Source organism: Vicugna pacos, chromosome 5, assembly GCF_048564905.1.
Source record: "Vicugna pacos chromosome 5, VicPac4, whole genome shotgun sequence".
Lineage (NCBI taxonomy): Eukaryota > Metazoa > Chordata > Mammalia > Artiodactyla > Camelidae > Vicugna > Vicugna pacos.
The window spans coordinates 30,079,442-30,094,466 of NC_132991.1; the positions used below are offsets into that span (position 1 = coordinate 30,079,442).

The 15,025-nt window shown below is 32.0% G+C and overlaps 1 protein-coding gene across 10 annotated transcripts in view; it reads right to left on the reverse strand.

The window, feature by feature from the left end:
- PRPF40A (pre-mRNA processing factor 40 homolog A) overlaps nt 1-15,025 on the reverse strand; it is a 45,382-nt gene that overhangs the window by 19,503 nt on the left and 10,854 nt on the right. For all 10 annotated transcript variants that reach the window (XM_072960975.1, XM_072960974.1, XM_031678524.2 and 7 more), the window contains 3 exons: nt 12,323-12,403; nt 11,113-11,143; nt 9,304-9,320 (listed from right to left, as the gene is read on the reverse strand). In XM_072960975.1, coding sequence (XP_072817076.1) covers nt 9,304-9,320; nt 11,113-11,143; nt 12,323-12,403 — 129 coding nt within the window. The remainder of the gene's footprint in view (nt 1-9,303; nt 9,321-11,112; nt 11,144-12,322; nt 12,404-15,025) is intronic.

The following is a 15,025-nucleotide window of genomic DNA, read 5'->3' on the forward strand; positions in this document are numbered from 1 at the left end:
AACGTGAATTCAAATGCCTCAGGACAAGATAGGTGAGTCACTTTTGCTAAAGGGCATCAAGCAAAGAGGAAGTTCACCAGAAATAAACGAATGAGATAATGAAGTAAAAAAGGGACTATGCACACTTGACCAAAAATGGGAAGAAAGAGGGGAAGTATGTCAACTAGTAAAACAAAAGTAAGCAATTTAATATTCACTATTTATTACTTTATTTGAATCTTAGAACTATAGTACAAAGCAGGTATAATCACTATCCCCATTTTACAAATAAGAAGACCAAGACTTAGAAGGATTACTAACTTGCTCACGGTGATTCAGGAAATAAATAATAAAACTAGAACAATTCAGTAATTTCTGCCTTTAAAAACCACATTTTACCCACTCTGAAATACTATTTCAAGTTTACTGTATTCAGGCACAGTCTAATTAGCAATAAGGACAGAAAAATTCCTGGCCAACCACTGAATATTGAGCCCTCTACTAACTGCTTTGCATCCATTCTTAGTTACTTCTTTTAATAACGTATGAGAGAAGTACCATCTATTATTTCCACTTTATAGAAGAGAATATGGTGCACAAGAAAGTAACATGCCCAAGGTAACAAAGCTAGCTTAAGTTCACTACAACACTGTTCCAGCCCAAAGGTCCTACTAAGGGTCAAGGCTCAAGGCTCCAACTCTTTGCAGCAATAGAAATTGAATCATTTCAGACAGGAATGTAAATTTTGTAGTAATATTTTAACCAATATATCAAATTCCTTTACAGAAGTCAATTTTGAAGTGACAAAAGTAATTTACCAGATAATTTTTTTTACTCTTTTTCTTCAAAAATATCTAATCTGGAACTTAATGTAAAACTATAATTTTTATCTTGTTCTGGCCAAAACTAATAATTAATATTTTCAAAAGAAAAATTTAAAACAAGTGTACCTCAATGCTGAGTATAAGATGAAGAGTGGAATAAAACATTAATAAATACCTCAACTAGATTTATCTTCATAGGACAAAGTATGACTTATGTAAGCAGTTATTAAGTATTGACAGTTACATTAGCATAGTCTATTCATAAACTCATTTTCCTACAAAATTAATATTTCTTTTTTAAACATAAGACCTCTCCAGAGCAGTAAGTAAATGCTGCCTATCAGAGACTTAGACTGACCTTGCAGAATTGGGGAAAACTTAAGAAAGACTTAAAGGTAAATTCTAAATGACCCAAAGCCAGGAAATTACTTTTAACCTCAAGGTTAGCTGCTTTGGGGTGGTGCAGGAATTATTAAGATATTCCTTCCACTGGAGCCTTAGCATGACTCTGCACTTTTATCACATAACACCATTCCCAAAGTTATTTTCTTACTGACACAATTATTCTAATAATAAAAAATTAATGACACAAATGGCAGTTCTGAGAAATTAATCAAAAGCTAACAATTTTACAAATGATAAACTGTGCGTATATATTTGCAAAATAAGTGATTAAAAAATCATTACCTATAATATACAAAAATCTATTACAATCAGTAAGAAATGACAATCTAATGGAAATAAAAACATGGCCATCAGCAGAACTCAATACAGGTAATATAACTGGATGTCCAATTTCATTAGTAAATCAAGGAAGCACACATTAAAATGACACCTTTTTACTTATCAAATGAATGACAAAGACTATTTGTATACAATGTTAAAAGGGTATGATGAAAAGGGCAGTCTCATGCTACTGCTGGGAATGAAATTAGTATTAATTCTCTAAATGAAGGCCATTTCCAATACCTTGGGCACTGAATGAAACTGGAAGGGAAAAAATGACTAAATCTAAACACTAAGCAGGGAAAAAAAATCGCCTCACGACTCTAAATAAGGAAAATAAGAAAAGTCAAAATATACGATTGGAATTGAGGAAGAGCACAACCAAAGACACAGAACAGATTCACAATCAATTTCAAAATCTAGAGGAAATGATTTCCTTGTAAACCACTTTACCAAAATTTACCAAGAAACACATCACAATGAACAGTCCAATCATCATAGACACAACTGAAAGATACCCAACCAGATGATTTTACAGCAGAACCCTCTACATTAACCTTTAAAGAACAGAGAATTACAGTATCATTAATTCAGATCATAGAAAGAGATGAAAAGCTCTTTATTAATAACAGAACACAACAGAACAGGTACCTCAAAAAGAGGGTGACATTGTTACTTATGAATATAAATGTAAGAATTTAAACAAAATATTAGCCAGGAGAATACTACAACGTAGACACTCTGACAAAGTAGAATTTACTGTAGAAATGCAATGGTGACTCAATTTTGGGAAATCTATAAAAGAAATTATTTCTATGAATAAACTGAAAGAGAACACCACATTACACTAATAGATCACACTAACAGACTTTATGATCAAATTACCTCCTGAAAATCATAATTCAGAAGTATTCAAAAAATAAAAATTAAAACAAAAATCCTGAAATAATACAGTAAGAAAAACACCTAAACAATAAAGGACAATTTATCAAAGACCAATAAAAATCATTCAAAAGCCACTTCCATTAAAACCATAACCAAAACATGAGTCTGCAACCACTGATTCAACAAATACTGCATGGCAATAAAATGAAATAATTGGTATAAATACTGGGAAAGAGATAAATTCTCTTGCCTTTAGTGCTAAAGACTCAAATGAAATCAAGTTAAATAACAACAACAAAGTTAAACAACAACAACAACAAAAACTATTCTAATTATCCAGGGACTCTGGTAACATAGCTGGCTACAGAATAAATACACAAAAATCTCTGAATTGACAATAAGTAGCTAGTAATAAAAATGGAAAAAATAGTCTATTCACAGCATAACAAATTTTTACAAGGTAAAAAGAAATAAAAATAGCTATGATTGCTATATGTCTCACCTATACAGAATTTAAAGCAAAACTGTAATGGTAAAAGTGGGCCTTCTATACTGATAAAGAGTTAACACGTCAAAAACTTATCCTCAACATATATGCATTTATTCACAAATTAGCCTTGAAATACACAGAACAACAACAGAAAAATATGGAGGAAAAAGATGACTAATCTTTTCAAGTTAAAGATTTCAGTACACCCCTCTCCTTAGGTAGATTAAGCAGATGAAAGATACGCCAAATACAGAAATAACAAAGTAACTTTAAATTATCAGCACATAAAATACCCTTAAATTGGTCTTGAAATAGAATGTAAATGAAGCTTTAATAAAATGAAAAGACTCAACATCTAATAGACTGTGCTTTCTGAGCATAATGCAAAAAGGTATGCCTTATAAAAAATAACTCACTCAAGGGCATGATCCATGAAAGAAATAATTGATAGGCTAAACTTAATTATGATTAAAAACTGCTCTGCCAAACACAGTCAAAAGAATGAGAAAAGTCACAGAGAGAAATTATGTGCTAATGATACATCTGATTAAGGGCTGTTAACCAAAATATACAAAAAACTCTAAGCTAACAATTAAGAAAATGAACAACCCAATTAAAAAATGAGTAAAATATCTTAACAGACACCTCACCAAAAAAGACAAACAGGTGCAAAAATACATATATGAAAAGATGTTCAACATCATTATTACAGAGTTGCAAACTAAAGTAAGATACACTGCACATATCTATTAAAATGCTAAAAAGCTAAAACACCAACACCACCAAATGTTAGTAAGGATGTGAAGCAACAAGAACACTCATTCACTGCTGGTGGGAAGTTAAAATGAACTTTGCCACTTTAGAAGACAATCTGGTAATTTCTTATAAAACTAAACATATTCTTATCATATGATTAAGCAATCATCTTCCTTGGCATTTAACCAATTGAGTTTAAAACTTATGCCCACACAAAAACCTGTACACCAATGTTTTTAGCAGTTTTGTTCATAATTGCTAAAACCTGGAAGCAACCAAGATGTCCTTTAGTAGGTGCATGGATAAATAAACTGGCACATTCAGAAAAAAAAAATTATTCACCACTATTATAATTATTGTGTTACTCAGTGCTGCAAAGAAATGAGCTATCAAGCCATGAAAAAAAAAATGGAGGAAACTTAAATGTGCATTACTAAGTGAATGAAGCCAATTGGAAAAGTTTATATACTATTATTACAAAAGGTTACATATGATTCTAACTATATGACATCAGAAAAAGATAAAACTATGGAAGACAGTAAAAAGACCACTGGTTGCAGGGGATGAGGGTGGAGGTGGGGAGAGGGATGAAGAGGCTGAGCAAAGAGGATTTTTAGGGCAGTGAAACTATTCTGTATAACACTATCATGAGGGATATATGTAATTATACATTTGTCAAAATTTATAGAATGCACAACACCAAGAATGAACTGTAGTGAAAACTGAACTTAAAACTGAACTTTGGGTAATAACGATGTGTCAATGCACGTTCACAGATGGCAGTAAATGTACCACTCCGATGAGAGAGGTTGACAATAGGGGAAGCTGAATGTATGCGGAATAAGGGGTATCTGCGAACTCTTCACTTTGCATATCAATTTAAAATTTCTCTAAAAAGTAAAGTCAATTTGAAAAAAATACCACATCTGGAAACCAAGAAAAACAAACATTTACTAACCTTTAAAAAAAAAACCAAATGAGGGAAAAAGAAACCAAGGTATTGAGAGCTAAATGACAATGAAAACCTTGTACGTCAAAACTTAAGCAACACAGTTAAGGATGTCTGGAAACCAGTGAGCAAAGAAGCTAGAAAATTAGTAAGAGAGTATGTAACCAAGAAGGAAGTAAAGACAGCAGAAATCAACTGAATAGCTACCCTCTCCCTGCATCAGAAACAAACAAACAAACAAACAAACACCAAAGGAAAAAGAAACATGGACAATGATAGCTATTATGATTTTTTAATTTAAGCTAAATAATTATTAAACCTAAAGAAAATAGATAAATATCTGGGAAAAAAATTAAAAGAAATTTAAAACTGGAAAAGTGCAAAAACAGTAAAAATATTATGTCCATTAAATTTTTAGTTGTGTTCTATTAAGCATTAAGAAGTAAATTACTTGTTATTTATGCAAGTTATTCTAGGGACCAGAAAAGAGAGGTTATCGCCCATACACAAGTAACCTAAAAAAGATACTAGCAAATCAAATTCAGAAGGAATTAAACACACATGTGCACATATACATACCCTAAGCACACAGAATGAATAATTAGGGTTCATGTTAGTAATGCAAAAATGGCAATTTCAGAAAATCTACCTGTGTACTTTCACATTAACAGACTAGAGAAGAAATATGATACGATCATCTTAGTTGACACAGAAAAAAAAAACACTGAAGAATTTAAGTACATATTGAATTCTATCAGCAAACCAGAAACAGAAGAAAACTTCAGCTTAATATAGATTATATACCAAAAAGCTATAATAAAAACATCATATTTAATGGAGAAATTTTATACATACTCCCTTTGGGAGAGGAAAGAAGACAAGATGCCAGCTGATCACTGCTACTTCTCACCACAGTACTAGAGGTTCTGGCTGACACAATAAAAGTCGACATAGATATGAGGATCAAGAGAGAAGGAGCCAAAACTGTCATCTGAGGGTAATACTATAACATACACAGAAAATCCACTAAGCAACAAGAGTTCAGCAAACCTGCTGGATAAGCACACAGAAAAATGATCATATAAAGTACTATAGAAAGATTCAAAATAGCACCAAATTTCATACAATATCTATAACCTAACAGAATGAAGGATGCACAAAGCTGTAACGGAAAATATTTAACACTATCATAGAACAGACATAAAAGACCTGACTAGAGCAGCTGGCCCTCTGTATCTGCAGATTAAACCAACCATAGACTGAAAATATTTTAAAAATTCCAGAAAGTTCCAAAAAGCAAACCTTGAATTTGCCGCACACTGGCAACTTTACACAGTATTTGCATTGTATTTACAACTATTTACATGGTATTATAAAAAATCCAATGTCTGCAGCAACACTCCATCGAGCAAGTCTATTGGTGCCATTTTTCCAAAATCATGTGCTCACTTTGTGTCTCTGTACTATATTCTGGTTATTGTTGCAATACTTCAAACTTTTTTATTTTTACTTTGTTATGGTGATCTGTGATCAGTGATCTTTCAGTTATGATTCACTTAAGGCTCAAAAAAAGGTTAGCATTTTTCAGCAATAAAGTATTTTAATTAAGGTATGAACATTGCTTTCTTAGACATAATACTACTGCACACTTAAAAGACTACAGTGTAGTGGAAACATAACTTTTATATGCACTGGGAAAACAAAAATTTCATGTGATTTGTTTTATTGTGATATTCACTTTATTGCGGTGGTCTGGAACTGAACCAGCAGCTCTGAGGCAGGCCTATAGTGAGTACCTCAATCTGCTTAACACTGGCAGCAGGTGCTAGGTGGAAACAAGTTATTTCTGTTTTGATAGCCTATCAGAATGACTGATTAGTGAGATCCAACCAGTTGACTAACTCTAATAAACGTGAAGAGAAGTAAAACCTGGATTTCTGACTGCAGAAGGCAAAAAGAATGGCAAGGTCAGCAAAGGAAACCAGGGGCAGCAGCTCTCTTGGGTCTGCTTGACTGCAGATCAGAGATTCAGGAATTTCTCTTGCCAGGTACGTGTTCACACCCTGAATTACATTCGATGTTCATCAGAGTTCTGGTTAGAGCCATGTTTTGCTGTCTTTAAACCAATGCTTATTTTAAGAGTTTAAAAGGAAGCTAACTTTGAACTAGTTCTTCATGTTTAGGAATACAGAGCAAGTGGGACTACAGCAAACTAAAAAGCTTTTACAGAGTAAAGGAAACAGACTGAAAAGATAAACCTTTGGAATAGAAGAAAATATTTATAAACCATTTATCTGGAAAGGGGTTAACATCCAAAATATGTAAGAAATGCCTACGAATCAAGAGTAAAAATCCAAAAATAATCCAATTACAGAAAGAGCAAAAAAGAAACAAAAATTGCTATCTGGTATATAAAAAGATGCTCAACATCAATAATCATCAGAGAAACGCAAATTAAAATCACAATGAGATAGCACTTCACACCTGTCAGTATGGCCATTATAAAAAAGAAAGAAAGGAAGGAAGGAAGAGAGGAAGAAAGGAGGAAAGAAAGAAAGAACAAAAGAACAAGGGTTAGCGAGGATGCATAGAAACTGGAACCCTTGTACACTGGTAGGGGATGGTAAACTGCACAGCTACTATGGAAAACAGTATGGAGGTTCCAAAAACAAAAAACAACAAAAACCCAAGCCAAAAAAAAAAAAAAAAAAAAAAACCCACAACAAAACAAACCCCCACCAACCTCATAAAAACAGATATATAAGCTAGTAAATGGGTGAAGGTAGAGGAGTATAGAGTACAAACTTCTAGCTATAAAATAAAAAAGAGGGATAAAATATATAGCATAGTGACTACAGGTGATAGTACTAAATAGCATCTTTGAAAGTTGCCAAGAGTAAAACTTGAAAATCCTCCTGCAAAAAAAAAAAGTTATAACTATGTATGGTGAGGGGTTAACTAGACTTTGTTAGTTAGATAATCATTTTGCAATGTATACAAATATCAAATCATTATGCTGTACATCTGAAACTAACAATGTTCTATGTCAATTATACCTTAATAAAAAATTAAATATAAACGAAGAATGTGAAAAAAGAAAGAAAAACACACAAAAAGCTACACACAAAAATTCACAAGCCTTTCCCACAAGACATAAGATAAATGTCTTATGACGTATATCAAAGTGAGCACCTACTGGGGAGGGTGGACTGGAGTAAAGATGAAGAATAAAGAGAAAAAATATGAGAGACTCTCCATAGATCAGTAATAATGACCATAATCTGAAAAGCACAAGTAAACTTAACTTGTGTACCTGAAGTCTAAAAAGAATAATAAATTAAAAAAAAAAGCAAGTTTTCAAAAAAAAAAAAAAAAACCCAATGTTTTTGGATAGGGAATTTAAGAGGTATAAAAATGTGCCACTCTAATCATAAAAAATACATTAGATCAGGAACAGAGAAACAGAAGAAATGGAAAAGAAAATTCAGAAATAGATGCCAGAATATGTGAGATTTTAATATATGACAAAAAAGATACTTTCATTAAGTGAGAAAAAAAGAGATTTTACAGACAACTGATACAACCAAAATACTAACTATGGTGGTTCTCTCATGGTAGGAAAACTTAGGGTGAAATTTGCTTTCTTCTTTTAAATTTATGTCTGCCTCATTCTCTCCTAGTGAGTCCCTGTATTTAAATAAGCAGCAAAAACATGAAGCTATCATTAGTCAAAAATATAAACAGATACTTATAATGGAAGAATACCAAATGGATATTTTATAATCATTCAGCTCTTAAAGTAAAAGATAAAAGAAAACTTAAAATATTCAAATACAGTTCACAATTAAGTCTTTCCCCCAAAATTTAAAATACTAATGTATTTATAACTAATTTAGTTTTCTGCATTTTCTCAACCATAACATGGGAATAACAGCTACCTCTCAGGACTGTTGTTGTGATTAAATGAGAGTGCACTCATAAACTCTTCACTGATCCTTAAGGAATTTAAAAAAACCCTGGAGGCTAAAGAATAGCGCTATTATCCACAAACATAAAATAGCCATATTTAAGTGACACTTCAGGCTTCCATTATTTTCCCAAATACTATAAAAATGTAATGAGTAAAGAGTATATAAAGCATTAACAACAAGAACTAGAAGACAACAACCTTAAAATCAAGTATCGAGGGAAAAAAGGCTGTACAGTGGTATCATTCTCTCCATTCCTAACAAAAACCAAGCAATTTTGAATATTCTTTGTCATACTGATGCTGTGTTAAGGAAGGTATAAGCAAAAAAGTATTTTAAACTACTATATATTAGGAAAAGTCTACACTAGGTTTACAGTAATGAACAAGGGTACGTACATTTTTGTAATACAAAGGAGTACTTTCCAAAGTAATGCTGAACTGAAAACTATCAATTACTGTGTGCCTACAAGTCATTTTCCTTCTAATTGTGATAAGGAGAATTCAAATCCTTGTAAAAACTGATAATATATCTGATTCCCATACCTCTCATTAAGTCCTACAAAAATAAGATTTAAAAATAAACTATTAAAAAGTTCTTCAACCTTTGGCATAGAAAAGAAAGGAAAAGGGTTCAACTTAGTAGATAATCTCTAAAACAGAAACAAGGATCAATATAGTACGCTAAAGAAGGACAATGAAATAAACATATTCCAAAGATACTTACTGCGCCTGATGTTGCACCTAAAAAAAAAATTGGGAGAGAACAATATTATGTGACAAATCATGCTTTCATTAACAGTTTTGTAATATTTATTCATACTATTTTCACCCCTCTATACTGTCACAGTAAATATCCTAAGACTGCTTTCTCCTTCCCACAAAATAAACAGCTATAGTGCAAAGCATTTTCAGAATTAAGTTGGCACTTTACTTTGAACTTTCAGTCTATAAACTCATTTGGAGCCATAAGAAGTATTCACACCTTTACCTTCTGTTTCTCCTCTCCTTGCTATTATAGGTGTCTATCTTGACTAATTCCTGTTTTTCTGCTATATTACTTAGGTACAGTACTGTCTCAGACCTCTGATTCTATGTTCTAGACTTCTGGCAACTTCAACTATCTAGTTTCCAGACTTGTGCTGTACAACACAGTATCCTTTAGCCATCACATATTCCTGTTTAAATTAAAATTTAAGTAATCAAGATTAAATAAAATTTTAAAATTCAGTTCCTCCTCTGCACTACCCACATTTCCAGTAGTCAATAGCTACATGTGGCTGTGGGTACTGTACACAACAGTGCAGATTACAGAATATTTCCACCACAGCAGAAAGTTCTACTGGATGGTACTATCCTAAACCACTACCAAAACCCCTTTAAGACATAAGGGGAAATTCACATTAGTCACAAAGATCATATGAATAATCTTTAACTTTAGAAACTAGTAGCTTAAAACCACACACAATAAAGAAAACAAAAGACTGTGTAAAAAGGAAACAAAACTAAGTAATACATATACCCGGAGAGCAGTCAAAAGAAGCTAGTATGGAACATCAATAACAGAATCAAAGCATTTAAAAACTAATTAAAAAAGAAATCTGAAGTAATTTCCCAGGATTATTTAGGGTAATAGTAACAAGCTGCAGATGGCTAGAAAGGCTAATATACTATTCTAAGGTATTTCAGAACATCATTATAGCTTAAATAATGAAATCTGGGAAACATCTTAAAAAGATCAATTATGGCCCACATAAATCTGCAGAAAAGCACAGAGTGCATTTTAAACATGTTTCAACCCATAATATTAAAACAAAAAATGTTTTGGCATAAACATAGGGAATAAGTCAACATGTGGAATATTAACTTTTGTGGAATATTACTTACTCAAGTATAACTGAAGCATTATTATTACATGTTAAAGTTACACTAATCTTAATAAACACTAATAGGTAACTGGCTGAAAAAAAAATTACCTGCATTATTTACAAGGACCACCTAGGTACTAGAAAAATGATAGTGAAGTAGTCCAGAAGTCTGAGAGTACACAATCTGTATCTGAAGTATGGAGTTGTTATTCCATCCTACAATGTTTGTGGAGTATATACATGGACTTAACCAGAATTTTCATTCAAATGTTCTGTGAGTACCTACTGTGTTGAGAGATCAATGTAATAGATAACGAAAATTCGGATCATCCAGCTTTTCAAGATAAGGTCAATCTTTGTGTAAAAGGAAAAATTCAATCTCTGTGTAAGCCTGCAGACTGTAAACATTAGCAACTAAGCATAAAGTTTAAAAACATTGTGTGGGCCAAAGTGTATCTGTAGATCAAATTTGGCCCCAGAACTCTTCATCTAAAATTGTGATAATTTCTTATGCATTTAATTATGAACACTATTCTTATTTTTCATTGCGAAAAAAAAAAATCAAGAGCTAACTACAGAGCCCGAGAAACAAGCCTTGTTCCTCACTATAATACAGTTGCTACTGTCCAAATGAAGTTAATATATACTCCCATATATAGTATACATACCTGCTGCTACATCCATATTATTTACTCCTGGCTGTAAGAAGAAAAATGAAATTAGTTAACAACATTCACCTTGCTTAAACTATATTTTATATAAGAGTCTCATTAAGCTTAGTCAATCAGTTGCCCCTATGTAGTAATTCTCAAGCCAGTGGCTCAAAGATTCTTAGTTAAGTTTTAGTTGTCTCAGTTCCCTGAGCTTGCTATAAATTGTAAAAAATCTCAGTAACCTGGAGCTACTGAAGCACTCTTAAGTATTATTTTTACATGATCATCAGTTATATAAAGATACACAACCCTTTACCCACAATTCTAAGATCCAAAAAGCTCTGAGAATCAAGTTTTTTTTTTTTTTTTGGTTCTGCACCAAAACTCATTACAGTGGCACAATCTATACTGAATGACATGAGCTCTTTATAGCCTGATTTATCCCACATCAGTGTGAGTATCTGTTAGGTTTTGCTTTAGAAATACTGTGTTAGAAATTAAAGAGCACTGCTCAAGACCCCATGGAAAATGTTTGCATTATATCACAGGCAATGTATTACTTTACAACATTAAAAAAATTTTGAAATGTATCTGGCCCTAGGGGCTTTGGATAAGATTCTGCAAACTTACTATCCCACTGGAGTATGCCATATCTGTTCAAAACAACCAGTAGGCTATCAGGTAATAAAGAAGTCATGCTAATCTGAATTATCATAATGATTTTTATATTGCTGTACTACCCAATAAGGGTGATAAAACTATTCAAGGATTTTTCTAAGTAATGTGGCACAGCTGAAATCTCATGAAATGTAGATTTCAAATGAAATCTTTGATTTCTAAATCTAAGATCTGGTATTAAATCACATCATATCAATTTTTAATTAGTACTCAAGTAAAGCAAAATGTCCACTCTTTAAGATTAGAATGTTATAAAACTAATAAAAAGCTTCTGGCTGACAAGTTACGCTTTTTAGAATTCTAGTCTTATTTAATGTAGAATTAACTTAGTAACTAAGGATGTACATATATTACAATATAAATACAGGGGAAAATGTAACTGCCTATCATTCAAGAAACTAAAAACAGAAGTACATGTAATTCTCATCTTACATTATAGTTCTCAGGAAGCACTTAAAAAGTAACAAAACTGTCTATAAAATACACATTATTTCATATATAAAAGTAATTAAAACATCACAGAAAACAGTTATTTTCACAAGATTACCGGTAAGGCAGGCTGCATGGAAGCCTGAGACATATGAGACATCATCATTCCAGGCATTACTGAAGACATCATTCCAGGCATCTAGAACAAAAGTAAAAAAAGGTTACTATATAAGACCAAAGCACTTAATATGATTTTAAGACTATCTGGTTATTAAAGCTAACATGTACAACTTAAGATTAAAACCCAGTAAACACTATCCTATGTGGATAGTATGCTTAGTAAGTGCTTGTTGAATGAATGAAGTATTTTATCTATCAACAATCTATTTTAATACTTACGTCATAATCTACATGTATAGTCAAAATTATTTTACAATTTAAAAGTTCAGATTATTATGTCATTTCTAACCTAAATTTAAGAATAGTCATTTCCTTTTAATTTTAACTCAACACATATTTTTCTCCCTTCTTTGGAGCAAGGCAAAAATTTTTTTTCAGTATTTCTCATCTTTGATTTTTTATATCTATATTAAATAAATTTACAGCCATCTGGTCTTTTAAAAAATTCTAGATCAAAAGTGATTGTAATTCAGTGACTTTAAACAAATACATTAAAAAACTTTCAAACTCAAATTACATCCACGCTTTCTCTTGTAAAGAAAAACTTAATAAAGCACATACATGCATAACTAAAGAAAGCAAGCTTGGGAGCTTAATCTCATCTACCAATGACTGCCATTCAAATCTATGAATTAATCTTTGCTACCATGTATGAATAAAAATCATGAAGATTAACATAAAGTTCCAAAGGATTCTGACCCAATGTTTGTGTATGTTAGTACAATCTCACATAGTAATTTTGATTTTAATATGTGAGAAAAACATGAAGGGAGATAAAAATTATCTACAACAATCACAGGTACTAGAACAAAGTGACCAGTTTATTCAACAGTTTCAAATTAGATGAACAATTTGAGAAATCAGAACAAAAAAAAGAAGCCTATTGGTCAATATGAATATATAAATCCTACTACTAAAAGTAAAAGGGAATACTCCAACACTGACATTTATTACTTGTGAAAGTCAACTCATAAAGCTAAACTAGGCTAAATTACCACTAAAATGAAGTAGCATAGTATTAATGGATGCAAGAAACAAATACACAAAAAAGTCTTTTTGTTCCTCAAAATGGTAAACTGTTTCAACATCAGTAAATGAGACCCTGAAAGAAAACTGTGCCTACAACTTGAAACACAAGGGCAAATAATAAGTTTTTTTGTTTTGTTTTGTTTTGTTTTTTAAGTACAGAATTTGAAAACAAAGCACTTGAAAAGCCTCTAAAACCCAGACTAAAAGAATTAGAGCTAGGCCTTTTCTCCTTCTCGCCCCAATAGATATAACCTCACAATTAATTCTGCTTTAGGCTAAGAGCAAAGTCTATTTGAATTCTTTAATTACTAAGCAACTAATTATGGGGAAAGCTTGGTAGGCAACAGAGACAAAAAAGGCCTGCTATTTAAAATGGCCTGGGAGGGAGAGTACAGCTCACTGGCAGATCGCGTGCTTAGCATGCATAAGGTCCTGGGTTCAATTCCCAATACCTCCAATAAATAAAAAGGACTGTAGGTAAAACCAAATGCTAGTAACGTATGCAAAAACTAGAATTCAAAGCTAAATGGAAAAACTGAAATTGGAAAACTTAAGAGAAAAATGAATAAGTATTTTCTCATAGGAATTAAAGACATTTAAAAAGTGGGATAAAATCTCCATCATACAACAGAACATTTCCACACTGACAGCAGTACAAATGATTACAAATGAATGTAATTTCAAACTGAAATAGTACTTCATAAGATACACAGCAATCAAATCCCACTTAAAAACAAAGCACAAACAAGCTTACATATAACAAGTTTACTAGACCAGGTTAATGACACTGCAAACAACACATGAAAAATCTTTAAAGTAGAGAATTTGACAGTTCTCTCAATTGTTCTTCCCACACTTCAAACTTCAAAACATCTAAAAAATTTGCCTTTAGACTAGAACTCATGGTATTGGTTATAAAATGAGATTTAATGTCAAATTAAAAGCTAAAATTTCCCTCTGCATCTCTGTTAACTAGTTAAGCTTGTTCAACCCGACAAATATTAGCAAGTTTCTTAAGCTACGTACATGAATATTCTAAAAGTAAATAGATCATTAATGTAATTCTAAAGCAAAACTGTGATATTACCGCAAAACCAAAAGACAAAAACATAAATATGCAAAATATTGTTTCTTATGAAAAGTTATTGAAAGAATCTGATAAAATTAAGAGTTCTTCCAGAGGCCTGAGCATCATAAAAAAGCTTGTTTCCCAAAGCCTGAAGAAAATATTTGATAAAAATATTATGATTTCTATTATTCATTAATTCTAAGGTACACCTAACATAGAGATGCATATGACAACCCATCTGACTGAAACTGAATTTTTTTCAGAGGATTTTTCTTGACTCAGGCCAGTCACTTGGCAGTACCATCAATCTGAGAACATTAAAAATTTCTAAGTTACATTTATTTATTGTTTTAACACCACACTGATAATGGGAATCCAGGTTGCAAGCTTATGAGAGAATTGGCTTACGGTTCAAATCCCCAGAAATGATTTTCCCCTCCCTCTGCCCAATAACCAAAGTTGAGATATTCTAGTTACTTTGTTGTCCCTTTTTGCTTTTGCTTCACATAGAGGGAACAGCCTTTGGTGTCCCAGCTTTATTTG